This window comes from Chenopodium album, chromosome 15 (assembly GCF_948465745.1).
Source record: "Chenopodium album chromosome 15, dcCheAlbu1.1, whole genome shotgun sequence".
In the NCBI taxonomy this organism is placed as follows: Eukaryota; Viridiplantae; Streptophyta; class Magnoliopsida; order Caryophyllales; family Amaranthaceae; genus Chenopodium; species Chenopodium album.
Window position 1 is genome coordinate 9,608,572 of NC_137848.1, and position 27,507 is coordinate 9,636,078.

Genomic DNA, 27,507 nt, shown 5'->3' on the forward strand with positions numbered 1-27,507 from the left:
ATTTACAAAATTTTATCAATGTGATAAACCTAGGTTTCCTCGTGTTTCTTGATATTAACTAAGGAAACATTTTTTAATTTTTTTTTAGTAAAAAGAATAATGTATTGCATTATTTTACGTAGTATTTCATTTTACTAATAAAATAAAATTTATATCTACACATATTTTGATTTAAAAATATCTAAGAACAATCCAAATACACAATTGTACACCTATTTAATTGAAAACATACATTTAACCAAAAAATTATCTCATTTATGGGATTAAGACTTTGATTGATTTAACCAAAAAATTAACCCGTGCATTATGCAGACTAAGGCTCCGTTCACTTCACCTTATTTTTGCTAAACTGAAATTATTTTTACTAAACTGATATTAATTTTACGGAACTGAAATTATATTTATTGAATTCATATTATATTTCCTTTTTAAAGTTACTGATTTTTACTGAATTGAAATTAATATTACTATAATGAACTTATTTTTACTGAAATGAAATTATTTTAATTAATATTACGAGTATTTTGTAAGGTAAAGTACATAGGGCCTAAATATTAGCTACTCTAAAACATTGGGAAGTCATTTTTTTAATTACTTGGTGACCAAGTAACCAAAAAATTCAGAACTTGGTGACCAAGTAATTTTTTTTTTTTGAATAAAGTGACCAAGTAATTATTAAATTATTATTATTATTATTACTTTACAAAAATGTCTCCATAAAATAACTCTACGAAATGAAACATTTGTAAAGCCCAAACCAAAACCCCTAACACCTCTTTCTTTAAAAAAAAAAAAACCCCTAAACACCTTCCTTCTCTATCTCACTGTACTTACTTTCAGCGCCGCCCTTGTTCAACCACCGCACTCTTTCTCTCTCCTCTCTTCTTCTTCTTCTCCGCCGTCATTCATGGCGTCTCCGGCCGAAGACGCTGCCAAGTCCGTCGCTAATTTGTCTATGGATTCTAACCCTAATCCTGAACCCGAACTCAGCAAGAAGTATAATTTCATTCAATTCGTTCAATTTCTTTTTTTTTTTTTTTTTTTTTTTTTTTTTTGGTACTTGTAATTTGATTGATTTTGTTTTTCTGGAATTAGTGCGTTGAAGAAGCAATTGAAGAATAAGCAGAAAGAAGAAGAGCGTCGTCGTAAGGAGGAGGAGAAGGCTGCTAAGCAGGTATTTGGACAATTGAGTTTTTTTTTTTTTTGATTGAATTGTGTTTACATTTTTAGCCAGAATTATAGTTGTTGGAAGTTTTACTATGAATCAATAGTATATGAATATGAATTGCTAAGTAGGTGTAATTATCAATAATTTGGAAATTGAGTTAATTTTTGTAAATTTGATTATAATTTTGTAAATTGTATTCTGACATTTTGATTTTGTGAAGTTTTTGTATGAATATTGTGTAAATTCTTTGGAATTGGTTCGAATTATTTGAATTTTATTTGGAAAGAAGTGCAACTTACTTAGGCCCCGTTCTTTAGAGCTGCTCTGCTTTGCTCTGCTGAATCTGCTCTGCTCTGCTTCAATCTGATCTGCTCTGCTCTGTTCTGTTTAAAATTAATACTTAATATTGAATTATTATTATAATAATGTATATTTAATAATAATAATAATAAATAATTAATACTTAATGATAATAATAATAAATATTTAATAATAATAATAAATAAATAATATTTAATAATAATAATAAATATTTAATAATAATAATATATAATTAATATTTAATAATAATAATATATAATTAATATTTAATAATAATAATATATAAATAATATTTAATAATAATAATTAATATTTAATAATAATAATATATAATTAATATTTAATAATAATAATATATAAATAATATTTAATAATAATAATTAATATTTAATAATAATAATATATAATTAATATTTAATAATAATATATAATTAATATTTAATAATAATAATATATAAATAATATTTAATAATAATAATTAATATTTAATAATAATAATATATAATTAATATTTAATAATAATATATAATTAATATTTAATAATAATAATATATAATTAATATTTAATAATAATAATATTATTAAATATTAATATTTAATAATAATAATAATTAATATTTAATAATAATAATATTAATAATAATATAATTAATATTTAATAATAATAATATTAATAATAACGTAATTAATATTTGATAATAATAATATTAATAATAATAATATAATTAATATTTAATAATATAAATATTATTAATTATAATTAATATTTAATAATAAAATTTAATGATTATAATAGTAGTAGTAGTAGTAGTAGTAGCAGTAGTAATAATAGTAATAATAATAATAATAATAATAATAATAATAATAATAGTAATAATAATAATAATAATAGTAATAATAATAATAGTAATAATAATAATAGTAAAAATAATAATAATAATAGTAATAATAATAATAATAATAGTAATAATAATATTAGTAATTATAATAATATTAATAATAGTAATAATAATATTAGTAATTATAATAATATTAGTAATAATAATAATATTAATATTAATGAAATCTGCTCTGCTCGGCTGAAATCTGCTCTGCTCTGCTCTGCTGAAATCTGATCTGCTCTGCTCTGCTGAAATCTGCTCTGCTCTGCTATGCTTGAAGCTCAAAAGAACAGGGCCTTAGTGAGTGATAGATATAATAGGAAGATAATGTTTATCGCAGATTTAGGACTAGTCTTGTGAACACTCTCTATATATAGAGTTTAATGATTTTATGTGCTAATTGTTTTGTAACTGTTGTTTTGTGTGTAGGCTGCAATGCCGAGCTCTCAAGGTCAGAAGGCTCAATTAGCTGACGATGAGGATATGGACCCTACTGTATGTAATTTATTCGATATTTTTGTTAGCTTTGATTAGTTCATGGTCGTGTTCACGATTGTTATTAGGCGAATCTTTTGAAGACAGGATTGTTTTGTTGATTTTATTGAATTGTGGGTTTTTTCGTTTTGCGGCAGCAATACTTTGAGAACAGGGTGAAATCGCTGGATGCACAGAAGGCGGCAGGAATCAATCCGTACCCACATAAGTTCTTTGTTACATTGAGTATCCCTGAATATATTCAGAAGTATGGTGTTTTGAACAATGGGGACCATCTTGAGGATGTGCAAGTATCAATAGCTGGTAGGGAATGTTAAGTTTTGTGGCAAATTAGAGGGTCATTGAATGATTTGCAATTTTGATAATGTATGTGTTGCCTTTTCTTTTTAAGGGAGAATCATGAGCAAGCGTGCATCATCTTCAAAGCTTTTCTTTTATGATTTGCATGGCGAAGGTGTCAAAGTCCAAGTGATGGCTGATGCCAGGTAATTGTTTACTATGTTATTAATCTTCTGCTTTCACATAATGCATACATGGTTGTAATGTTTGTTTTGTAGAATTTATGAATGAAATTAGGTACAATGACACCCTCCCTACATAAGGAGATTTTTTGTTGGTAAGGGGGTGGGGTGGTGAGGTAGTGAGGCGGTGTTATTTTTATGGAACACATCTTTGGGTCTTTCCAAATCTGCTCTACATTAGTAACTTTTACGTTTTGCAGGACTTCTGAGCTGGACGAAGCTGAATTTTCAAAGTTCCACGCTGCTGTGAAACGTGGTGATATAGTCGGTGTAACTGGATTCCCAGGTTTGTGTTTTAAAATTTATGATTTTGTCTGAAAAATCTAGTCTCTGTTCAATTAATGCTTGGAGATAAATGCTCTGTATTGTTTTATCTATCTTTTACACAAACACACATACGACGTATATACTTTTTTTAAGGGGGTGGGGAGGAAGGTGGGGAACTGTTAGGGTAGGTGAGATATGTCAAGCATTTGCAAAACTACATTATTTTGCCAGTCCCGGCGTAAAATTGTTAATACTTAATACGTAGTACTATTCATCAAAGGGAATGGGAATCAACTGCCCTCATTCCCTTTGTTGTCGTTTGTTAGGCCTTTTTTCCCATTCCCTTTACCCTCTTCATTCCCCCAAATCCCTCTAAGTTGATTCCCCACCCCCCTAGGTATTTCCATTCCCATTCCTTAGTAACTACCACCACACCACCACCCTCCTACCTACCCACACCATCGGAAAACTAGCCACCGCACCACCGTCCCTTCCCCAACCCTCGCCGCCCCTCCCCCAACCCTCGCCGCCCCTCCCCTCCCCCGAAACCCTTCCTCCACCCTTGCAAAAACCTAAAAAAAAACCCTCCTCCCTCCCCGTGAAACGCCCAGCCGAACACCCTAGGCGCAAGATTCCCCACCACCTAGCCACCCTACCACAACCCCTCGGCGCCCCACTTTATCCCGAAACCCCTCTCCTTCCCCACTGAAAAACCCTTAAAATTCAACTCCTTTGCCATCTGCAACAGCTAAGACCTCCCTCCCTTTGTCAGAAAAGATTTCGCCACCGGACTGCAACCTCCCCTTCATACGGCCGCAATTGCAACGGCTGTCCTTGTCAATTGTGCAGCCATTGCCGAGCTTTCTCGAGGGCTAGGGTTTCGTGGGTAGGGAGAGGGGCAGCGGTGGGGTGACTGGGTGGTTGGGATATTCACAGTGGCCGGAGCAAAAGGGAAAGGAGAAGTGAATTGGTAGTTTTTGTGGTGGTTGTATGGTGGTTTTGTGGTGGTTGTGATTTTAATGTTGTATAAAACAAACAAAATTGCAAAAGAAAGGGAATTACATTCTATTCTTTTCCATTCCCTTTGTTTAAGTCATTCCCTTTCCCTTTGATGAACCAAACGGCCCCTTAGTTTCTCATTAATGTTACTATTAGGTTTGTATAACTTTCAAATGAATGGATGTTTAAGTGTCAATTTTTAGCTTCTTGCTGTAAGGGAAGTATAGAAAGTTCAATATCAGTTGTTTTTTGAAATTTTAATATAAAGTTGTTGATCAATTCTCCCCCTAGTCTTCTTTGAGTTTCCTATGCAGTGTCACCTTACATATAGGTGCTGTCAATCTTGCCAGCCTTTCCTCATGGACTGACGTATCTTCTTCCGATACAGGGAAAACAAAGAGAGGGGAACTAAGTATTTTCCCCAAGTCTTTTGTTGTTTTATCTCATTGCCTCCATATGATGCCTAGACAGAAGCCTGGTGTTGCTGCTGCTTCAGAGAACGCCAATGTAAAGATAGTTAAATTTTACCTTTGTTTGAGCAGTGCCAATTTAGCTTTCTAGCTCTACTTATAATGTATTATTCTATTTCAGAAAGGTGAAGTCTGGGTCCCTGGAAGTACAAGAAATCCCGAGATGTACATCTTGAAGGACCAGGTACTGGAGTTTTTTGAAAAATTATACATTTGACTGTTCCCTCTGCTTACTTCATCCTGCCAGCATGGAATTAGCTTTCTGGCTCCTGTGTTATACAATTTTACTTTAGGAGCTATGGGCTTGTGCATTTAATCAAATTCCTATTGAGGAAGTCTTCCTCCCTTTTCCATAGCACTGTATTGTCGCCTAATGTATTGCACCATTACGAATCATATAGTTTCATACAATTATGTCGTAGTGTATAGTGTTGGTTGACCACTCAATGATAATTGCTATTGTGCTCTGGTTGAATGATGCTTTGCTGGTTCAGATTTTACAATGTAAATGTGAAAAGCTATTCATGATTTAAAGCTGTAGCCGAACTAAATATTTCAATCCCTGTTATCCTGTTTGTTTGTTGCCATCATTACTTGCAGTAAGCTGTAGACTTGTTACACAAACATTTTCCTTCGAGGTCCCTGCTAGGGAATTGTATTTGGAAATGTACATCTGTTACTCGTAACCGAAATTTCCTTGATACGCTTAGTTGTTTTTCCAATTTCCAGAAACCAATATAAAAAAAAGACCTGAAATAGTGTAGCAGCTGTCTCCTATTCTTTTTTCGTAGTGTTTAACCATGCTTGGCTCTATCCCGCTGGCTGTTGTTGCTCTTCTGATTTCTGGTGTCTGTTGACCATTGCTTCTCACCGAAGCAATCTGTATCGAATAGATGGTTTGTTCAAATATGCCTACTGGTTTTTTCTTTGGAGAAAGAGGGGAACAAATGTATGGGGAAAGAGTTAATTTAAGACTTAAGAGAATTAAAATGATGAGATAGTTTGAGTTCATCAACTAATGAAAAACGGAGGAAGTATTTTGTCAACTACCAGCATGGTATGGGTATTATCCATTTCAAACCCATACCTCATTCTAGAATCCCTTGAACTAACTTAGTCTTTGGAGCTCTCATAGAAAGGAAGATTATCTATTTTGTTGTCCTAATATATTGGATATTATTTTATGGTCCGCATAATTCTTTGTTTAGGGTATGACATTACATTTAATGTTTGAGGTTTTCTCTATATGTCAAGCAATTAAGCATTGGCAAGCTGTACAATTTTAAAATGCTTATTGCTGTCTGCTGTGTATGGGAATGAAACATTGTTTTGTTTCCTGCACAGCTTTTACTTCTTTGTTTGCAAAAAAAAAAAAAAAAAAAAAAAAGAAAAAGAAAAAGAGGAGGTTTCTTTTTCTTGTAACCATGCTGATTGCATGTTTGTTCTCTTTTTATTTGTAGGAAACCCGTTATCGCCAACGATACTTGGATTTGATGTTAAATACTGAGGTCAGAGAAATATTCAGGACCCGTTCAAAGATTATTCAATATATCAGGAGGTTTCTTGACAATCTTGGTTTCCTAGAGGTAAATTTCTGTTTCTTCTCCATTGAAAATTTGTGCTATCCTCTTGTTTCTGAAACGAAAATTTTCTCAATGTTTTCGTTATTTTTGGGTGATTAAGGGATTAGCATTTCCTTCTCTTTTATCCTCACCATAATAAATGTTTTGTGCTTGTGAGTTCTGTACAAGTAGTTTAATATGCTGAACATCAAGGAAATATTTTTAATGTGCATGGGAAATTGACTACAGCATATTTTTAACACTGCACTAGGCACTACTCTTACCACAAGATGATTATAGCAAATTATCATTAATAGCTAGTACAGGTTGCTGGTCAAAACTGCATCTGATCAGCACTTACTGGGACTGCAAAATATCTATTTACTCTGCTCATTTTTTTACTAGTAATATGTAGACCTTGCAAATGGGTCATTTGGGTCGGATTATTTCGGGTTGGGTCAAGTTTAGGTCAAAAAGTTATCGGGTCAAGTTTGGGTCGGGTCATTTTGGATTTTTGGTTGATTTCGGGTCGACTGATAATCGGGTCGGGTATCGGGTCAACATTTTGGTCGAGTTTGGGTCGGGTCAGTTCGGGTTGGGTCAATTTTTGGGTCGGGTCAATCTTTGGGTCCAATTTCGGGTCAACTTCGGGTCGATGCATTGGGTTAAATTTAACTCTATATATATATTTATTTATTTTTTGATGAGAAATTCACTATATTTACTAAGGCAACTTTTTTCATGGAACATAGTAATTGTTTGACTATAGAATATTTTGTAATTTCATTTGGTATTGAACATTATGTTATGTACACATTATTATTGTACTATTTTTTTTCTAGACTTGTGAGAATTGTGACTTTTATTTCGAGCTTTAGTTAATTTTTTAATTTTATGGACAAACTCCGTAGAATAGTCGTTAAATTTCAATCTTTTTATGAATTTTTAATAACTTGTAGAGATAAAAGGCCGAATAAATCGAGAAAAGTAATGCTCAAAATATGTAAATTACTTACACTGTTACACATTACAATTTAATAAAAAAAAACTAAATCAGTTTGATTGCCGTTTTTTTCTATTTCGCGTCGGTTTGCTCAGGTCAAGTAGCTTTAATAGATCTGGTCATTTAAGGTATAAGATAATTTTGGTCCGGGTCACTTTGTGTTTCAAGTCTATTTGGGTCAATTAATTCAAGTTACAGGTCGGGTCACTTTGGGTCTCGGGTCAACTTCGGGTCTCGGGTCACTTCGGGTCTTGGTCAACTTCGGGTCGTTTCGGGTTTTGGGTCAAAGTCGGGTCAATTCCACTTCGGGTCGGGTATGGGTCGGGTTGGGTTGATTTGGGTTTGGGTCAATTTCGGGTCGATTCGGGTCATGGGTTGGGTCATTTGGGTCGGGTCATCAGGTCTGGGTCAGGATTGCCAGGTCTAGTAATATGTCACCATGTATTTCATTGTAGCTGTTCACTTTCTTATTGTACCTGTCATTATATATTTGTCATAATAGTATTCTGGATTGGTATAGCCACCTGCTTTGCCTTTGCTAGGCAGAGTGGTTATTAATTAATTTGGTATCGTTCCTCTAGGGGCTTAATCTGGTCTATATTTTCCCTTTTCCAATTATTTCCTTACTTTTCTACCCAAGCTTTTGCTTTAAAGTCTGTAGTTGCCATTGTTTTGATTTTTTGCACCCGGTGACAGGACTGAAAAGTTAGTGCAGGATTAGACATGGCCAGAAATGTGTTATGTTAGAAGAGTTGGATATTTGACATTATGGAAAATGTGCATATCAGCATGTGTGTGGAATGAGAAGCTTACAACACTAAGAACCAAAACCCTTAGACAGGCAAACCCTTTTAATAAAAATCAGAGGTTCCATGAACTTGAAGTGTTACCGGATGATTAATTTATGCAGTAATGGATAAACTGATGGTGGCTGGGTGGAACCATTGCTGATTCCTGTTGAGGCCTGTTATGTCCAGGTAATACTGAGACTGCAGAAGAAGGATTGAGTAAAATGAATTAGAGTTATTAGGATTCAAATACAGGCAAAGATAAATCATTGGTGGATGGGGTGAGGTAGTGTTGATGGCTGCTAGGGCTTGATGGAGGAACCTATGACAACCCATTATATCCTTATGTAGAGGAAATAAGTACACCCTCTAACTGGATCCCTTACCAATGTCTTATTTATTCTAAAGTTATTACCCACTGCCCCTTTCTCTTCTTATAAAACTATCAAGATGGATCAACTGTTAATGTTCTTGAAAATGCCCAGTCCTTATTTGGAATAAATATGATTTGACAATTCCATTTGCAATCTTCTGATTAATGGGTGAATTCCAGACTTCCAGTAAACCCGATTCGCTTATAAACATCCTTACCCTTTCATAATGGCATACTTGTTAGAATTTTGATGCATAAATCAGTGGAGGATTGGCTGAAATTTCATGTTCTACCTTGTTATTTTTTTTCTTAAATTATCTTATTGTCATTATGGAACTGGCTAAATCATCCTTCTTCTCTGGAATCCTTTCTTATGTCCTGAAACACTCATCAACTATTTATAATGCAAAATCGATTTATTTCCTTCACTTCAGGTTGAAACACCAATGATGAACATGATTCCTGGTGGTGCAGCGGCTCGCCCATTTGTGACATATCACAATGACCTAAATATGAAGCTATATATGCGTATTGCGCCCGAACTGTATCTGAAGGAGCTAGTTGTTGGTGGATTAGACCGTGTCTATGAAATTGGGAAGCTGTTTAGAAATGAGGGTATTGACCTGACACATAACCCTGAGTTCACGTCATGCGAGTTTTACATGGCATTTGCAGATTATAATGATCTGATGGAGATGACTGAAAAGTTGTTGAGTGGTAAGCACCTATGAGATAGATAATCTTGGTGAACTTTTTTTTTTTTTTTTTTTCCCATGCATGGTTTTAGGTTCTTAACCATTTATGTTCCAACAGGGATGGTGAAGGAATTGACTGGTGGTTATGTCATTAAGTTTCATGCCAATGGGCTAGATAAGGAGCCTATTGAGATTGATTTCACTCCTCCTTACAGGTATGTGTCTTGTTAATACCATCTTGATTATTTTTACTTAGAGTGTTTTAATAATAGGTCTTGGAAATTGCATATATTAAATACCCTTTGAATCCTTATATTGCAGGAGGATTGACATGATAGAGGAATTAGAGAAAATGGCAAATCTGTCCATACCCAAGGATTTAGCTAGTGAAGAGACTACTCAATATTTGATCAATGCATGTGCAAAGTATGATGTGAAATGCCCACCTCCACAAACAACTACGCGTTTATTGGATAAAGTGAGTTTCTATTTTTCTGTATGATGATATGGACGTGGAAGTGTTAATTATATCTACACTGCCTCAACATCAAAGTTCCCTTTTATTTGAAATGGTTAATGCACATCTTATAGCATGTGCGGTTGTTTGGCAAGTTTTTCTAATGTTTGTGGTTGTTTAACATGAAATCCAATATTTGTATTTGATAATAGCTGTTTGAAACCATATGTGTTGCATACTTGTTGGCAATAGCTGTCTGCTATTGGTGAAGCGCAAGGGAAGTTCTGTGGGCAGTTTTCTTTACAGATCCATGTGTATGTGTGTGTGTGAGAGAGACTAATTTCTTATGACAAAAGCAATGTTTAGACTGTGACTAATTGATTTAGGATTTGTTCTCCAAATTAAGGAGCACTTTAAAACTTGTCATACAAAGAATAGTGGGGTTTTGGTTGATTAAAGAACAAATAGTGGAATTTAGTTGGAAAAAAAGAGGGAATTTTCATCCCTTTTTGGATAGCATATGAAAGGAGGGAAGGGGAGGAATTGGCATTTTCCTTCAACTTTAATAAATTAAATCCTTTCAACATTGGAAAGATTGCAAAAGAAAATAGAATCTTACCCTCTCCCTCCCTGCCTTTACTTCCACTACGCTCCCTTTCCCTTCATAATTGCTATCCAAACATAGTGTTAGGCCTGTTAGCCTTTGTGAAAAAAACAAAAAGATTGTTTTGGGGTATAGTATTCCATTATAAATAGGTACAGTTTTGCCTCATCAGTTATTTCAGCTGTTTGCATCCCTCTGGTTCTGTGCCTGCTTTGTTCCCACCCTATCCCCACTTCTCCTCTGAAACTTACTATGCTTAATCTTATTTGCAGTTGGTGGGACACTTTTTGGAGGAAACTTGCGTAAATCCAGCTTTTATCATAAATCATCCAGAGATAATGAGTCCGTTAGCTAAATGGCACAGGTCAAAGCCTGGGTTGACTGAGCGTTTTGAATTGTTTGTGAACAAGCATGAGGTATGTGACTGACCTTTGTCTTTCTTATTTCATTGGCGTTCTTCCAATTTTGCTTAATTTAATTGTGTTTTTTTTTTTTTTTATCATTGCTCAGCTTTGCAACGCGTACACTGAACTAAATGATCCTATTGTACAACGCCAGCGATTTGCTGAACAACTGAAGGTGCTGAAAGCTTGATCTTAATTACTGAAATATTGGTCATCTCAGTATCCAAGATTGTTTTAAAATTCTCGTTTATTTTTCAGGATCGACAATCTGGTGATGATGAAGCAATGGCGTTGGACGAGACATTTTGTACAGCTCTTGAGTATGGGCTTCCCCCTACTGGTGGATGGGGAATGGGTATTGATCGACTTACAATGATGCTGACAGATTCCCAAAATATAAAGGTTAAATTCTGGTTCCTTCTTTGTGCACACCTTTGTCTGCATGTGAATGTTGGTGCATGCGAACTAATTAATTCTGTAGTCCTAAATTTCATGGTTGCCTATTTTAGGCCTGACTTCTTGTGTTGCATGTACAGGAAGTCTTGCTCTTCCCTGCTATGAAGCCTCAGGATGAGCCTACAACCACACCAGCTAAAGCCTAAAGGTACTGCAGCTCTTTTTGATGTTTAAGCTAAGCATAATTTGTAGACAAAATGCCTTTTTGTTAATGTTTAAGGCACCATAGTTTATAGACAAATTGCATTTACCCGAGCTAGCAGGGCTGCAGCATATTTCAGTTTGCTCTTTATTTTTTAATTTGAGACTGGACTAATTTGTTAAAATAATAAAATATGGTAGATAAGACACCATAACATTTTGATCATCAAAGTTTCTAGTTTGCACCACTAAATTGTCTTTACCTAGTATCATATGTTAGTAGTCCTCAAGCATCATGTACTAGGTAGGTGGGCATTTTGCTGTGATGTTAAAATACTTTCAAAGGATTTGAAAATTAAGTGGATATACTATCTTAAATGTCATGGTTGGAAGTATTTGGCACGTGACTTTGTTTTTAATTTCCAAATTAACAAGATGATAGAGACTGGTAGTTTTGAGAAGAAAGTGTGTGTGGGCCGCTATTACAGATTGACAGTGCTTAAGAGTAACTTGCTATTAACAGAGGAATATGAAAAAAATGTTGCTGTTAGAGAGAAACTTGCAGTGACAGCAAACTTAGGGTTTCCTGGAAAAAGCTTCATTTGGCAGAGGAAAATGTGACATTATGGTAGATACAAAATACAAGTATGAAATTGGGGAGGAATTAAGGAAGTCGAAACCAACAAGGTTGCCAGTGAACATTGATATAGTTGAAAATGTGTGTTTACTAGATTGTTTGTTTCCTTTTGTTTCTGAAGTTTCAGAAATTTAGATTCCATAACCCGGCTTTGGATTTATAACTGGAACACAACCGTTTTTGCTTTGCCCCAATCCTCAAGTCACAATAATTCTTATGGAGTATATTTTTGGCAGTTCAATCTGTCATATGCTTTATTCTCAACATTTATACTAATAGTTGTTCATCTTTTTTCTGGGACATTCGCAGCTGGAGCTGAAGATTACTTTTGTTGACACCACTGGCAAATGTTATGTGATTACTTTAGGTGACTTGCTAATTGAATCGTAAATCATTTTCAGTTCTACACCATTTTTGTTACTCTAGGGACGTGTGATTCAGCCTTTTGTAACAGTATCAGTAACATCTGTTTATTTTTCTGCATATTATTAGATTTATACGATGTCTGGCTGTTTCCTTCATTTGTTTTTATGTTTCATATACTAAATTAACTGAATTAGTGCTTGATTTTTGATGTTATACCTACACATGAAGCCATTAGAATAACAATTGTCCAATCTCATGTTATATTTCAAAAAATTACAGTATCAGTCGGGAAAAACCAATGTCATATTATGTCCAAATTATCACAAATAATATTATAATAAATAAATTAAAAATTTCCTTAAAAAAAAAAAAATCTTATGTCTTTCTTACTCTTGCGTCAGGGCAATGCATACGAAAATTTGCTCAATTTTCTCGATGATGTTGGTTGATTGTATAGTGTTTGTTGTTCATCCTTATTTAGAACTAGGAGATGAAGGAATGGTTAGTCTCTTCCTGTGATAGGTTGGAGCCAACTCGGTATCTTATCGATTAAAAATAATTTGGTTGTTGTCTTTTTTTTTTTTGAGGAAAAATTTGGTTGGTGTCTCATTAATCAATTATTTGTGGTGTCAAATATATATATATATATATATATATATATATATATATATATATATATATATATATATATATTGGTAAACTTTAACTAATTTAATCAACTTATACTTAAAAATGATCGATTACATAAACTTCCTTCAAATAAAAATGACTTATTTTATCCATCATAAGATTCATAACCAATACTAATCACTTTGTTCCTTATTGTTTACCTATGAGTATACATCGTGATCTGAGCAAAACTGCTTGAAAACCCGAAAAACAGATCCGTAACCGTTTCAAAAAATAGGGTATCCGTTCCGATAACCATAACGGTTCGGGTATCCGTTTCGATAATTTGTTATCGGGTATGGTTATTGGGTATCATTTTAAAATTAACGGTTACCCGATTCGATAAGCATTTTTTTTTGCTTTTTTTCCCTACTTAAATCTATTTTTTAAAAAATCTAAACTCTTATTTTACTTCATAATTACTTTATAATATCAATGATTAGTAATATTATTAATAATTTGGTCAAAATCATATGATATTGTTGTTAATTAGTGGTAAATTATATCATAATAACTAGATAATTAAGTTTAATTATCATTATTGGATATCTTATTGGGTAACTGATAATCGATCCGAAAATCCGGGTACCCGAAGTTATCGGTTCGGGTTATGGATATCACTTTTAGGGATTTTGGTTATCGGGTACCCGAACCGTTAGTACTAACGGTACGGGTACCCGTCCCATGCTCACCCCTAATATTTGTGATATACTTTGTATAAGGAAAAAAAAAAGAATTATGTTTTTTTTTTTTAATTTTTTAAAGGTAAGGAGAAGGAGAAGGACCCTAACCTACCTCAAGTCCTCAACCCTACGGTTTTTTTGATTCGGTATTTGCGGGTCACACTGAGAGTGAGGGGAAAAGGGTAAGGAATCTCCACCCTGAAAGTGTCTCTAGTGGGGATTGAACCCCCAACCTCAAGGTTGGAAGGTGCAATTCTTACCACTAGACCAAGCTTAGCTTGGTAATTATGTTAGATTTTGTTAAGAAACAACACTATGAGTATAATATTGTTGTCAATTTATTAGTCATACTTCGTATTTCATAGTAATTGATATGTTTATAATATTATATCTTGGTAAGTTATTAAGCGTTGCATGGTAGGCTCGCATTTAAATTTGTACTCTAATACTCTATAATACGTTATTTTTATACCATAATATTATCTTGGCCACAACACCATTTATTTTATTTTATAGTAACCAAGGGTTGTATATTACAGCCATGATTTGTGAAAAGGTATATTCAATTCACCTTAATAGTAGCAATCAATTTGTATGGTTTATTGAAAATCAAAATTATAATCTTAAAATGTATCCTTTAACATCAAAGTCTATATTTTTGTAAATTAGACAAGATTAGATTACATTGCATTACAACATGTCCAAGTAAGTTTAGGTAATTAAGGTAAGATATATGCAAATTAGGTGAATAGTAATATATTTATCCAAAATTGCCTTAATTAAAATTTAGATAATTTCAATTAAGTTTAGATACATGCAAATTAGGTGAATAATATTTTATCCAAAACTACCTTAAATAAGTTTAGATATCATGTCCGTTAAAAAAAAAAAAAAAAAAAATTAGATATCATGCAAATTAGGCGAATATATTAATCCAAAATACCTTAATTAAATTTCAATTTTTGTCTAAATTAAAAACATATTCAATATATATAGCTTATCCAACTTAATATAAAATTATCCTCAAAAAAAAAAAAAAAACTTAATATAAAATTATCCGAATTTCCTACTAAATACGTTACCCCAAGGCCAATATAGAATAAACTTTAAAAATCCTATTTAATGTAGAACCCTCCCAAAAAAAATCATTACTGAAATATTATCTAAAATTACTTTACATAATTAAATTTTTATATTCTTATCCAAGTTATCATAATCCTTATCATAATGTAATTGTTAGACCATTTAAACCTATAAATACCCCCTTAATTCTTCTCTTTTTCTTACGTACCTATTCATTGACTTAATTGTTCTCTAAGAAATCAAACCCTTAAACTTTTCTCTATTTTCTCTTGTTAATCCAAAAAAATAATGGAGCTTGATTTGTCCCCAAAGTTGTCAAAGAAGATCTATGGAGGCGAAGGCGGTTCTTACCATTCATGGAATCCCTTAGAACTTCCCATGCTTAAGGAAGGTGACATTGGAGCCGCTAAGCTTTCTCTTAACAAACATGGTTTCGCGCTTCCTCGTTACTCCGATTCCTCTAAGGTTGCTTATGTTCTTCAAGGTATAATATTAATCTTTTCTTGAAATACCCTCAATTTTTTTGACTTTTTTTTCCTATGATGATTGATGTTTACAAAATTTGACGTATTAGTAATTTTTTTTGACGTATTAGTAATTTCATATTGATTAAGTTGTTTAAATTTTTTATAATAATTTATTAATTTTTGAATAATTGTTTACATTACTTGTTTATATTGATTAACTTAACTTGAATATTTATTATATTTTTTTCGACACTATCGAATTTTTATTAGATTTTTTTTATTTGGTGAAGAATTTTTATTAGATTTGTATAGAACAATTGCTTCTTTACAAGTATTATTAGGATTGCATATGAATATATGATCGAGTATAACACATGATTCTCTATAAACCGTACGTATAGGTTTATTGTACCATTATTTTTCGACCAATTACGTATGTTAGCACTATTATGACTAAGTGTAACACGTTAATTATATTATGCATCATTATATTATACTGAGTATGTAAAGACAGAAGTGTTAGTGTTTGTAATTTAGATGTTGTTAATTGTTTGTGTTACATGGTCAAGCAAAGTCAATTTTAGACTCGTTGTTAATTGCTTGTGTTGATCTGATCGTTTGATTATATATTAATAATAATGAGACCTTGTTTAATTCATATAAGATGACCTTATTTTGGTTTCAAAGTCGAACTTTCTGATTCAAGAGGCTGTCAATTATAGTGTCCTAACACCGCCTTTTTGTTACTATTTTTGTACATATATATTTCAGTAGTATGATTTATGTAACATTAACATATGATTTTTTGTTACATAATTAGGTGAAGGAATAGCTGGAATTGTACTCCCTGAGAAAGAGGAGAAGGTGATTGCAATCAAGAAGGGAGATGCAATTGCTCTGCCTTTCGGGGTTGTCACATGGTGGTACAACAAACAGGACACTGAACTAACTGTCCTGTTCTTAGGTGAAACCTCCAAGGCTCACAAGCGTGGTGAGTTCACTGATTTTCACCTCACCGGAGCCAATGGAATCTTCACCGGATTCACACCCGAGTTTGTAGGGAGAGCATGGGACTTACCTGAAGAAACAGTCAAGACCCTAGTCAATAACCAACCAACTAATGGCATAGTCAAGCTTGATGAGTCCCATAATATGCCCGAACCAAGGAAGGAACACCGCGATGGGATGGTGTTGAACTGCGAGGAAGCACCCTTAGATGTTGACATCAAGGGTGGAGGAAGAGTAGTAGTGTTGAACACTAAGAATTTGCCTTTGGTGGGTGAGGTAGGCCTTGGGGCTGACCTTGTTAGGCTAAATGGGAAGGCTATGTGCTCGCCCGGGTTCTCTTGTGACTCGGCCCTTCAAGTGACCTACATTGTTAGAGGGAGTGGCCGAGTTCAAGTTGTTGGGGTTGATGGTAAGAGGGTGTTGGAAACAACGGTCAAGGCCGGAAATTTGTTCATTGTGCCAAGGTTCTTTGTGGTTTCAAAGATTGCTGATGATGAAGGTTTAGAGTGGTTTTCTATCATTAGTACCCCAAAGTAAGTACCTTCTTTACCTTAGTATATTTTGATACGCAACATTAGGAATTTCTCTATGTTTATTTTTCTTACCTTAAACAAAGTATACGTACATTTAAAATGTGACATGAAATTCTAATACGCAACTTAAATTTTTTTGTGGTGGTTGCAGTCCTGTTTTTACACACTTGGCCGGGAAGACTTCGGTGTGGAAGGCATTGTCACCACAAGTGCTAGAAGCAGCCTTTAAGGTGCCTACCGAAATCGAGCAGCAGTTTCGATCGAAGAGGACTTCTGATGAGATCTTCTTCCCTCCTCCAAATTAAGAAGATGTAATATTAATTACTTGCAAGAATTTTACTACAAGTTATAATGTTTTAGAATAAGTGATGTTCTCGCACAATAGGGTATTCTTTACTTTAGATATTGTTTTTGAGAATTTTATTTCATTTATATTATGGAGATTTAAAGAACAATTTATTGGTTGTGTTTTTATGGAATGTTATAGTACTTAGTTTTTATTAATCTTGGGTTTCCCTTTTATCTGTCCAATATGATCAACAATTACTTCCATTCTCTTAGTATTTATCATTATTCAATAAAACTCCACGTATAGTTAAGATTAAACTAGAGGATGTGAACTAAGAGCATGATGAAGATTGAGTAAAAAAAAAATCGAGATTAAATTAGACAAGAGAATGTGAACTAAGAGCATGATGAAGATTGAGTAAAAAAAAAATCGAGATTAAATTAGAGAATTTGAACTAAGAGCGTGAAATTGTCTTATATGCAATATACACATTTTTATTACTTAATTCGTCTCTAAATACTTATTTCAGTCAAATTTGACACATGTCATTATGTCAATGCACTAATTTAACCTTACAATCTTACATATATCCAATTAAATATAAAAAAAAAAAAAACATAAAAAAGTTTATATTATGAAACTTTATATTAATTTCTATTTCCCTTCAAAAAAAAAAAAAAAAAAATCCTATTTAACAATATATTTCAGGATAATATTTGTTTTTTTATACGTTATTAAAAAACGATGTTCAATATGTACATGAATAGTAAAAAAAAAGTCTAATGTGTCAATCATTTAGGAATCGAGGGAGTGGATTTAATCACATAATGCTTTATGTGCCATGATTTTCTACACATCTATATTATATTGTGATAATTCTTAGAAATCAATTGTAAAAATAAGGAGTCTTAGATACCGCAACCCCCGGTGACATTATAGTGAAATACAGTGTATGTACCAATTTATTATTATGCTATATATTTACTCAAAACATCTTTCACATCATTGTTTTGTTAGTTGAATTTAATTACCGAGTATTTAATATACCTCTAATGTTTTCATTAGTTAAACCTTTAGCTCATACATCAATCAACCTATTTTTTTTTTAAAGTAATTACTTAACATACTCCGTAAGACAAATAAAACACGGCCCGAATCTAATTATGTTCATCACAAGATTCACACCTTCCAACCAATAGTCCAATTCCGGCTATGTGCCCTAATAGGCGTGGCTCGATCAACCTAACCATGGGCTGGTAGGGAGGTGCACATACCACACTTCCTTCAATCGTTAGGTACGGAAGACTCTCGAACCATCTGCTTATTGCTTACGCCACAATCATAAATAACTTCCAGAATTTCGTCGGTGCCCCTATTTTCTCTTCGTCTTTTTCTCTCTTGTTTCGAGTGATTCAATTCTTTGTTGCAGCTATTTTAATTTTAAATTTAAAACCCTTGCTAAATTTTCAACAAACAAATTACCCCAATTAATTTTGCGGATTGCACTTAATCTGTTCGTAGGAGTTGAAATTTCATTGGAATTCGTTAATTGAGGTACATTTCTGGGTACCCTTTTCACAAATTTGTAATCTTTACCCATTTTTACTTAACAATTTGATCTCTTGATTGATTCTTGGATTTAATTTTTCATAAAATTTGCGTAAAACCCTTGATTGTGTGATTCGTAAGCTTAATTTAGTGGGTTTAATTGCAATTTATGACCTGGGATTACCCCTAATCTTGTTGAAAAACTAGGGTTTATTATTTTTATTAGAATGGGGAAGCCATTGATGTATGAGATATTGGAAAAACCAGCAACTAGTTGTATTATAGCAATTTGCAGTGCAATTTGGTATTATATCCAAAAGAAGAATATTGGGTATTCACAGGTGGGATTGAGCTATGAAACTGCTCTTGAAGGGCATCATTGGAGGCTAATTACATCGGCTTTTGCGCATATTAGTGTGATTCATCTTGTGTTTAATATGAGTGCTCTTTGGAGTCTTGGTGTTGTGGAGCAATTAGGGGATATTGGTCTTGGGTTTCAGTTTTATCTTCATTACACTCTTGTGTTGATTGTATTATCTGGTGGTTTGGTGTTGTGGGCTTATCATATTCTGATTAATAAGCTAAAGTTAGAGCATTTTCGACGAGTAACGGCTGTTGGGTACTCCTGTGTTGTTTTTGGGTGGATGACGATTTTGTCTGTGAAGCAACCGTCTTCTAAATTGAATTTGTTTGGTCTTCTTTCTCTTCCTATTAGTTTTGCACCATTTGAATCGCTTATCTTCACGTCGATTATTGTTCCTCAAGCAAGTTTTCTTGGGCATTTGTCAGGAATTATTGTTGGGTATGCTATTGGATGGGGTTTGATTCATGGGATGAACAACTACTGGGCTTTGACATTGTTAGGATGGATTGCTCTTGTTTTTGTTGGGAGTTTGAAGCGTTCTGGTGCTTATGATTTTGATTTCCTTGAGATTGAATCTGTTTCTGAAACTTCACTGCCCACTGTTCGGTTTCTTGCACCTGGCAACGGTAGAACACTGCAGATGAGTTCAGTGCCAGCAGGAGGCGTTGAATTGGTTTAAACTTTAATGGTCTCACAATGTATATGATTGGAGCAAGAATACTAGATATATACCATGCTTGGCTGACTCTTTTTGAACATGAGGTGGTTTCTTAATGCGATCCTTAGACTTTCTGGGAGCCATAGCTTGTTCTGCATTTGCTGACCTCTTTAGGAATGTACAACTTTTTTTGCTCTTGTTCAACCAGCCTGGATAAAGAAGATTTTGACAAATTGATGGTGCAGTATATATTACCTGTTCTGTTGGCTCATTAAAGGTCAGCTTTAGATTAGGATTACAATATCTTTGTATATGGTTTGGTAACGCAATTGAGAGTTGTATGTTTGGGGTGGGGTTGGGGGGGGGGGGGGGGGGGGGTGGCGGGATAGCTCAGATGAGCGTGTTTGCATCTTATCTTTCAGCTGGGAAATATAGGGAGAAAATCTTATTCTTATAATATTGTTCCATTTTGTACATGAGACATGACTGGACATAATTAAGCATTCTTGAAATCATTACCATCCTACAACTGTCAATATTGTTATTTTGGCTGACTTAACTACTTATAAGTGTTGCTTTTTACTTTTGTAGTCACTTTTGATCTTGATGAGGAAGCACAGTCTCTAGTTTCTGTTGTATGCAGGGTCCCAATGAAAATTAATGTAGGTTGAAATTTGTTCTGTATCCGGCCTTAGATTCATAGACATGTCGAAACCTGGTTTGGTTTCAAATGCTGCACAACAATGAACTTAACGCTTTGAATATCACATTTTAGTTTATGCAACTGTTGGTTTTCTTTGTAGTCTCATGAGGATAACACAAACTGATAGAGAAATCTTTAAAATCTTACATTACAAAAAAAAGTCTCATTCTTGTTTTGATCTATCCAAATCCATCCCGGAGAACATTTGCTTAGCTTGAAATGCTAGCCGACTAAGGTGATGCAATAAGGGAATTTATTTCCAAATTGAACAAGTAATCCTTGAAAGATGCATTCTGCTGAACCTTAAGTAGTTTGCTGATATTTAATTAACCTGTTCATGATCATTTGTTAGCATTTAATCATAGTAGTTTGTTGAACCGTAAGTAGAGCACAAGTTTTGCAGAACAACCCCCGTTCCTTGATGCCTTTTTGTCCTGGTGTATAACTCACTATCATGTGGCTTATTTTATGTCAATTATTTATAATGAGAATAATTCTCTCTAAAATGAATTCATTCTTGTCTAGGCTTTAAAAGGATCACATTAGAGAAAAATATTTATTGGCATGGCTGATTGTTGAGTTGAGTTGTGGCTGAAATTCAACTTAACAATACTCTTTAAAGTCCACTGCATTTTGAGTGTAATAAATGGGATGTTCAGATTTCTATATCTCCTAAGGACAAGCTTGTGTCATAAATGTTTGTGACCATGTTCGGAATTAATCTGCATAATATTACATATTTTAATGGTATCTCTTGGTCAAACTCTTAACTCTGGTGTACCATATGAAATTATCTGGTCTGGTTATGTGTAATTAGGTTTTAATGGTGATTTTTATTGCTTAGCCACTGCCTAGTTTTTCAAATGAGTCCAAGTTTATCTGTGTGATCTTTTATGGGGATCCTTTGTTGTTTATTGGATTGTGAGTTGTTTCTTTGTCTTCATCACCCTAACTTCTCAAATCTATCTATATTGAACCAACCTTCACACTGCTCTGTTGGGCAGTTGGGCTTGCAGGTGAATGTAACTCTGAATGACATTACTTGTTAGTTCTTACTTTATTATATTTGGTTTGTTGGAATTCCGACCTTTAACGAACTGGTTTTTTCATACTTACATTTTGTTTGGGGTCGTTCTGAAGGAATTTAGCTATGATACTAATGTACTCTTTCTTTGGGATCTTAAGTAGCACATTGTTTTGGAACGGTTTGATATGAATCGTGAAAGTGTAGGGTTTAAAAATCTCTTGTTCGCTTTTCTGTTAGACACAACCATTTCCCTTGCACAGGATGAGATTCAGAAGTTGCTATAACTCAGAAGCATGAACTATCTCAGCGAAGCTCTGCTTACTTTTGTAATTCTCTTTAGAATCTCAGATGAACAATTATACATTCTAGTTAGCCTTTACTTCGTATTTCTCCTGTTACAATTAAGAGAGTGTTGCTAAGAATTTGAAAGATTTAAATAAAGAATTTCTCTTTTGTTCCAATATCCATATGTTGACCAATTAAGGCCATATTATATGATTCTATCATGAGATATGCTGAATAATGCAGCATTACCATACATAAATTTGTTATTCATCTGTTTTAATCATTTTCATAAGGGTACATATTTCATCATAACACTGAGATTACGAAAAATAAGTTCATTTTATTAGCAAACAAAATTTTGGCTAAACAAATTTCTCAGTATATGCAATGTTTTCCAACTTTGGAAAAGCATCATCTTATTACAATTCCCACTCGTCGTTCTTTGTATCAAGTGGGGAGTTGGAATTTCCGGCCCGGTCCACTCCAAGAACTGTAAGCCGATAACCGGTCAGAAGAAAATCACAACCAACCGGCCGCCAGTTGAAAACTTGAAATTCCTAAACAACCTTCAGTCCTTCATTAACAAGTGAGAATTCAATCTAAAAAGAAACCAGGTATAAGCAACATACAAATAAACTGAGATTCATGTTTAGAGTTTAAAACTGTACATAACAATCAACAATAAAAGATTTGTAGCTATAGTTGTATCCTAGACTGGGCTAAATGAATGAAAGAAATCTGAATTCTGACATGGAGGTTGTGACAGAATTATGAAAAATAATCAGCATGAAGAACAAACAATGACAACGAGAATGTAGAATCCTTATTGCAATCATGCAAATCGTTCACTACTGTTCTGAGCATTATAATGTGCTTGAAGTCCCCAAAGCTACCTGGTTCATCTGCAACCAACAATTTAGATGTAAGCATCTCAACAAGATGGTACAGCATTAAATTACCTCTATATGCAATTGAGAAGCAAAAAATCAGAATTATAGTCAATTAGCACAAAACAATGATCAATAGAAACAAATATTGCTTTCTGGAAATAATAATATACTAACACAAGGTTCAAGTCATAGATTTCAGTTTGATGGTACCCTATTTCCTCTCCTAACGAACAAAGTACAAGAAGAGTAGCAGTACCTTCATGCTCTGAATGATGGTTATTTTATGTTTATATTAAACTCAATTAGTCGCAAAAGCAAAAAAGTGTAAAATTTCTGTTCATTTTAAAGATGAATGACACCAACACAAATCAATTCATTGGTCACATTAATCCATTCTATTGAGCATAACCAACGATAACCTGCATCAACCCTTGAACATCAGAATGTAACTTTGCCTCTTGGAAAATCTTTATTGTAATACGTATAAGCTAACTCACAAGGACCTGGTGTCCAAATTTCTAACTGCCTATTATACCATTATTTGGTTTCAAATGAAATCTCACACACGGATCACATGCATATATACTAATAATATAGGTCCTAGTTATGAAATTATACTTCCATTTATATTTTGAATTAAAATAGAAGCCTTTCTACATATAGAAATACTACCATACACAGGGTAGGTTGCATGATAATAATATAACATAGTTTCTATATATTCATCACCAAAAAGTGTTTCCAACCAAATATTTTATTTTGTAGTATATAGATATAAGTTAAGAACATAACAAAGTTAGTACAAAACGATCTACATTACTCTAAGATGCGTTCAAGTTATTACCAAGTGTATCCCTCTTCATATCTGTGCTACTAAGATTATAGCATAGTATATTGATCAATTCCAGTTAGATATCAGAAGATTCAGTACTCTATTCTAGAGAAGACGACAACAAATTCACCCAGTGAACATCTTAATATATACTGAAACTATCATCACATTGTCATACGTAATTTTGGTGAGAAGAACTGTGAACATTTAAAAGGAATATCTACGCTAACTGTAATTTAACCAGTATTCTAACAGCCTCAGAAAGAGCATGAATGACCATTTACAAGTGACAAAGAATCAGAAAGTCCTGATTCTCTGTTGAAAATATACAATTTATACAGAACCAAGCATCGTTGAAAATCTGGAAAATGAAGAGAAAATAAATTGAAATTTTCGTTATATGTAAAGGAGTCAGTCATCATATTGATCCTAGGACACAAGTATTCTGGACAACTGCTAAAAATTAGAAAAAATTCTACCTCCTCCCCCCCCCCCCCCCCCCCCTCTCTCCCGATGGGGAAGTAAGGTCTCACAAAGACTCATCAATTTACTTCAAAAATATAAGGTGTTCACATTAAGCAATGGATGTACTTACGTATTTTTTGTGTTTTCAACATTATCAGCATGATCTGAAGTTCCATTCACTTGAGTGTCAGCAACTGCACCAGCTTCACTAGCACCTGGATGAAGAAGATTGGTGAAGCCTTGTCCAAGTGACTTCCAGAAACTTATACCAGGTGGTGTGGATGAAGTAATAGGGATTGCAACAGATGATGCTTCAAATGACTGTGCTGAATCAGGGTTTAGTTCAGAGAATCTAAAAGCCCCTAGGATTCTCTCAGGAAGCTCTGTATCAGTTTGGCTCTCAATAAGAAATGCTAAATCAACTGTTAGTGATGTTATATAACCAAAGGCTAGATGAACGATGGCATTAGCAACTACAGAAGAGCCAACATCAATGTCCACTTCTAAGAAGTTTTCTCCTACAGAATACTTGCAGGAAAGGGCTCGTCCAATTACGCAAATGGCCTGTTCTCCAACTGCTGTCCTAACAAGCCAAGGCCCTTTCACAATATTTGCAATCAATTTAAGCCTTGAATTTCGAAGTCCATCACCCCCCTTAATGAATTGATCTATCAGAGAACCTTCTACGAATGGTTCAGTTGACACAAAATATGCAATAGCACTGTAGTTCTCTTTACTTGGGAGTTGAAGATTAAAAGCCCAAACAAAAGGTCGGTTTCCCTCTGGAAATTCATTGTCAAGTACTTTTCTGATGCGATTATTTGGATCTTTTAAGACTTCAGAAATCTTCGAAGAACTTTTAACCCAATCAAAGCCCAAAGGCTTCAAAAGGTATTCCCCAGCGGGAACTTTCACTTTAGTTGTAAAGTATTCTGGACCCCTAACCTTAAATATGTCACCGGAAGGTGAAGCCCAACCATTGGGACAGTTGTCAGGTTCGAGCAAAGGAACAGCCCCTTCTGATTGTATCCTTCTTATCCATTCAGGTTCATCATTATCATCATGCTTAGCCATTACCACAGAAGGCTATCTGTAACAAAGATTGTGTTGGTAAAGAGAATACATAGAGAGTAAGATATTAGTTTCATTCAATGTTTCAAATCTTTCGTTCTTCCTTCTCAATGCAAACTAAGTTACATAAAATAAATAAAAACAAAAGAACTTGCCACTTTTGTCTATGATCGATATAGAAAATATATATGAACATAAGCAAAATCAGAAAGCAAACAAAATAAATAATCTAAAGCCAGCATAAACATCTCTGGTAGAAAAATAAAGGGCTGTGGCATCTTAGAGATGGTAAAATATCACTGCACAAGCAACTTAATATCTATATCCCAAGCTAAACCTCCCCTCTAGGAGGGAGGAAGGGGGTTGGTAAGCAACCTAGCTCTCAAAATCAGAGAGGAGGGACTTGTCCTAATTGAATGATGGTTCCATACTAGATTCGTCCCTTTTGTTTATGATCTCAACCAATCATTCAATCAATCATAGCTTTAATCCCATAAATGGGGTCGGCGTTTTGTTTATGATCAATCAAGAAATAAATTTGAACGTAACTAAATTCAGAAAGTGAGCAAAAAGAATGATCTATAGTCAGCTGGAACATCTCTTGTAGAAAAAAAATATGATTTTGAGGGCCGTGGCATATCAAAGATGGCGAATTGCCGAAATGTCAATCAAACAATTTGAACTTAAGAAGCAATTTTTCATATGAACCCATCATCACAAGCCCAAGCTCCCCTTTAGGAAGGAGGAAGGGGGAGAAGGAGAAAGGGGGGGGGGGGGCCTATTATGGTTATATAACCATCTCATTTAATGATCTGACCTCAAACACTGCTAGACGCGGGAAGCATAAAATTAGATACGGGAAGAAGAAAACCATTAATGTATCTACAAAGTTCACATCAGTTAATGTCCTTGACTCGTAACTCATAGACCTATAAAGATATTAAACCCTTATCTGGATACGGAGAATCTATTAAGGTGGGTTGAAATAGGGAAGGATAAAGGTTATACGGAGCACGAATCTCACCCGTGTCAATGATTAATATCTTTCCGAAATGGACAATTTAGCAAGATATTATTCAATAACTATATACAATCATCAAAACATCCTTTGTAGTACTCACAGACAATAGAGATTATTCATATGTCTCACTTTAAAGTTCAATAAATTAAACTATTCAAGTAAACATTTTCTCATAACTCTTCCAGTCTCTACTCCACCTTCATCTCTTCTCCCAACTCCTCCTTTATCCAATAAAGTATCAATCTGATCACACATAGATAACAGTCACTTAGCTCATGGTATGAACCGAAACTATGAATCATCATAAAAATTAACATCATGTAGTCTCATTCGAATTGCAATATTACCCCTGCATTACTCTCTTTCGCATTGGCGCAAAAGATACTCATGACTTACATATTAGCAGCTCTTCAACTAAGTTATAACATCACCTATTCCATTCACACTTCCAATAAACAGTTAGATACCATGTATTCTTTTCCTGGTCATCATAAACTAGACTAACAATTTGGGTATTTAGACTCACTTCCTCAATTGTAACAATCTTTTTCATTTTATAGGTTTATTTTATTTGTTTTAAGGAGAGGAGCTCAAAATTAAGTCAATCATTCATTCTAATGAGAATAACACCTTAACCAAAATAAAAGCAATCTTATCACACTCAAAAATTGAGATATATTTGACACAAAATTAGTTCATATACAAATTAAGGATGCAATTACCACATAATATGAATAATTGCCAAAACAAAAAAAAAAAAAATACAAAACCCAGATTACAAAGCAATCATATGATAGAGAATTCTTACACAAAAAAGTGACCAAAAAATATGAAATTTAATTTAATTAAAATCATAAAGAATGAAAATCTGACCTTAAAGCTTAATTGATCCGACTCCTTCTTTACCTTTAATTCAAAAAATAAAAATAAAACAGATGTTAGTGGAAAAAGAAAAGAATGGGGTTTTTTAATGGAGGATGAAATAACAGAAAAGATTTGATCTTTGAAGAAATTAAGAGAAAATTAATTTGGGAGCAGCAAAATTTGTAATTGGGACCCACAGATTGCTGAGTCCTGAGATTTTTAGCGAAAAGAAAAGTGGTGACAAAGATGGGTGCACCGCCGCATGGCCCGTTGGCCGACCCGACTCGAATTTAAATGGGCTTTTTTTTCGTTATATTTAAGCCCTGTTTACTTCACCTTAAAAATTAATATTTTGTAAAAAAAATCAGTTTAGTAAAAATAATTTCACTTCTTTTCCTTTTAGAAGAAAACTAGTATAGATCATGTGCATGCATGGATA

The 27,507-nt window shown here is 33.8% G+C and overlaps 3 protein-coding genes and 1 pseudogene across 3 annotated transcripts; 3 read left to right on the forward strand and 1 right to left on the reverse strand.

The window, feature by feature from the left end:
* The first annotated feature begins 742 nt into the window (after positions 1–742).
* LOC145581846 (lysine--tRNA ligase, cytoplasmic-like) lies at positions 743–12,763 on the forward strand. The gene is made up of 17 exons (XM_081638875.1): positions 743–996; positions 1,096–1,174; positions 2,800–2,865; positions 3,003–3,168; positions 3,257–3,350; positions 3,587–3,672; positions 5,041–5,159; positions 5,244–5,306; positions 6,583–6,708; positions 9,283–9,565; positions 9,662–9,758; positions 9,865–10,021; positions 10,877–11,020; positions 11,115–11,183; positions 11,267–11,410; positions 11,545–11,612; positions 12,552–12,763. The coding sequence occupies exons 1-16, from the start codon at positions 908–910 to the stop codon at positions 11,608–11,610; spliced, it is 1,848 nt and encodes a 615-aa protein (XP_081495001.1). The 5' UTR covers positions 743–907; the 3' UTR covers positions 11,611–11,612; positions 12,552–12,763.
* A 2,505-nt stretch (positions 12,764–15,268) lies between these two features.
* Positions 15,269–17,356, forward strand: LOC145581847 (11S globulin seed storage protein 2-like). The gene is made up of 3 exons (XM_081638876.1): positions 15,269–15,527; positions 16,331–17,051; positions 17,203–17,356. The coding sequence occupies exons 1-3, from the start codon at positions 15,332–15,334 to the stop codon at positions 17,354–17,356; spliced, it is 1,071 nt and encodes a 356-aa protein (XP_081495002.1). The 5' UTR covers positions 15,269–15,331.
* Positions 17,357–18,680: 1,324 nt separating this feature from the next.
* LOC145581848 (RHOMBOID-like protein 13 pseudogene) lies at positions 18,681–20,253 on the forward strand (annotated as a pseudogene).
* A 2,289-nt stretch (positions 20,254–22,542) lies between these two features.
* LOC145581849 (protein ENHANCED DISEASE RESISTANCE 2-like) lies at positions 22,543–27,230 on the reverse strand. Its single transcript, XM_081638877.1, has 3 exons — positions 27,078–27,230; positions 24,243–25,202; positions 22,543–22,827 (listed from the first exon to the last, which is right to left on the reverse strand). Exons 2-3 carry the CDS (start codon positions 25,184–25,186, stop codon positions 22,824–22,826), a joined length of 948 nt encoding a protein of 315 aa, XP_081495003.1. The 5' UTR covers positions 25,187–25,202; positions 27,078–27,230; the 3' UTR covers positions 22,543–22,823.
* Positions 27,231–27,507: the final 277 nt, after the last annotated feature.

Coding starts and splice junctions, on each gene's coding strand:
- LOC145581846 (XM_081638875.1), top strand. CDS start 908: ATGGCGTCTCCGGCCGAAGACGCTGCCAAGTCCGTCGCTAATTTGTCT. Junction 5,160..5,243: donor CTGCTTCAGAGAACGCCAAT/GTAAAGATAGTT, acceptor ATTCTATTTCAG/AAAGGTGAAGTCTGGGTCCC. Junction 10,022..10,876: donor CTACGCGTTTATTGGATAAA/GTGAGTTTCTAT, acceptor TCTTATTTGCAG/TTGGTGGGACACTTTTTGGA.
- LOC145581847 (XM_081638876.1), top strand. CDS start 15,332: ATGGAGCTTGATTTGTCCCCAAAGTTGTCAAAGAAGATCTATGGAGGC. Junction 15,528..16,330: donor GGTTGCTTATGTTCTTCAAG/GTATAATATTAA, acceptor TTACATAATTAG/GTGAAGGAATAGCTGGAATT. Junction 17,052..17,202: donor TCTATCATTAGTACCCCAAA/GTAAGTACCTTC, acceptor TGGTGGTTGCAG/TCCTGTTTTTACACACTTGG.
- LOC145581849 (XM_081638877.1), bottom strand. CDS start 25,186: ATGGCTAAGCATGATGATAATGATGAACCTGAATGGATAAGAAGGATA.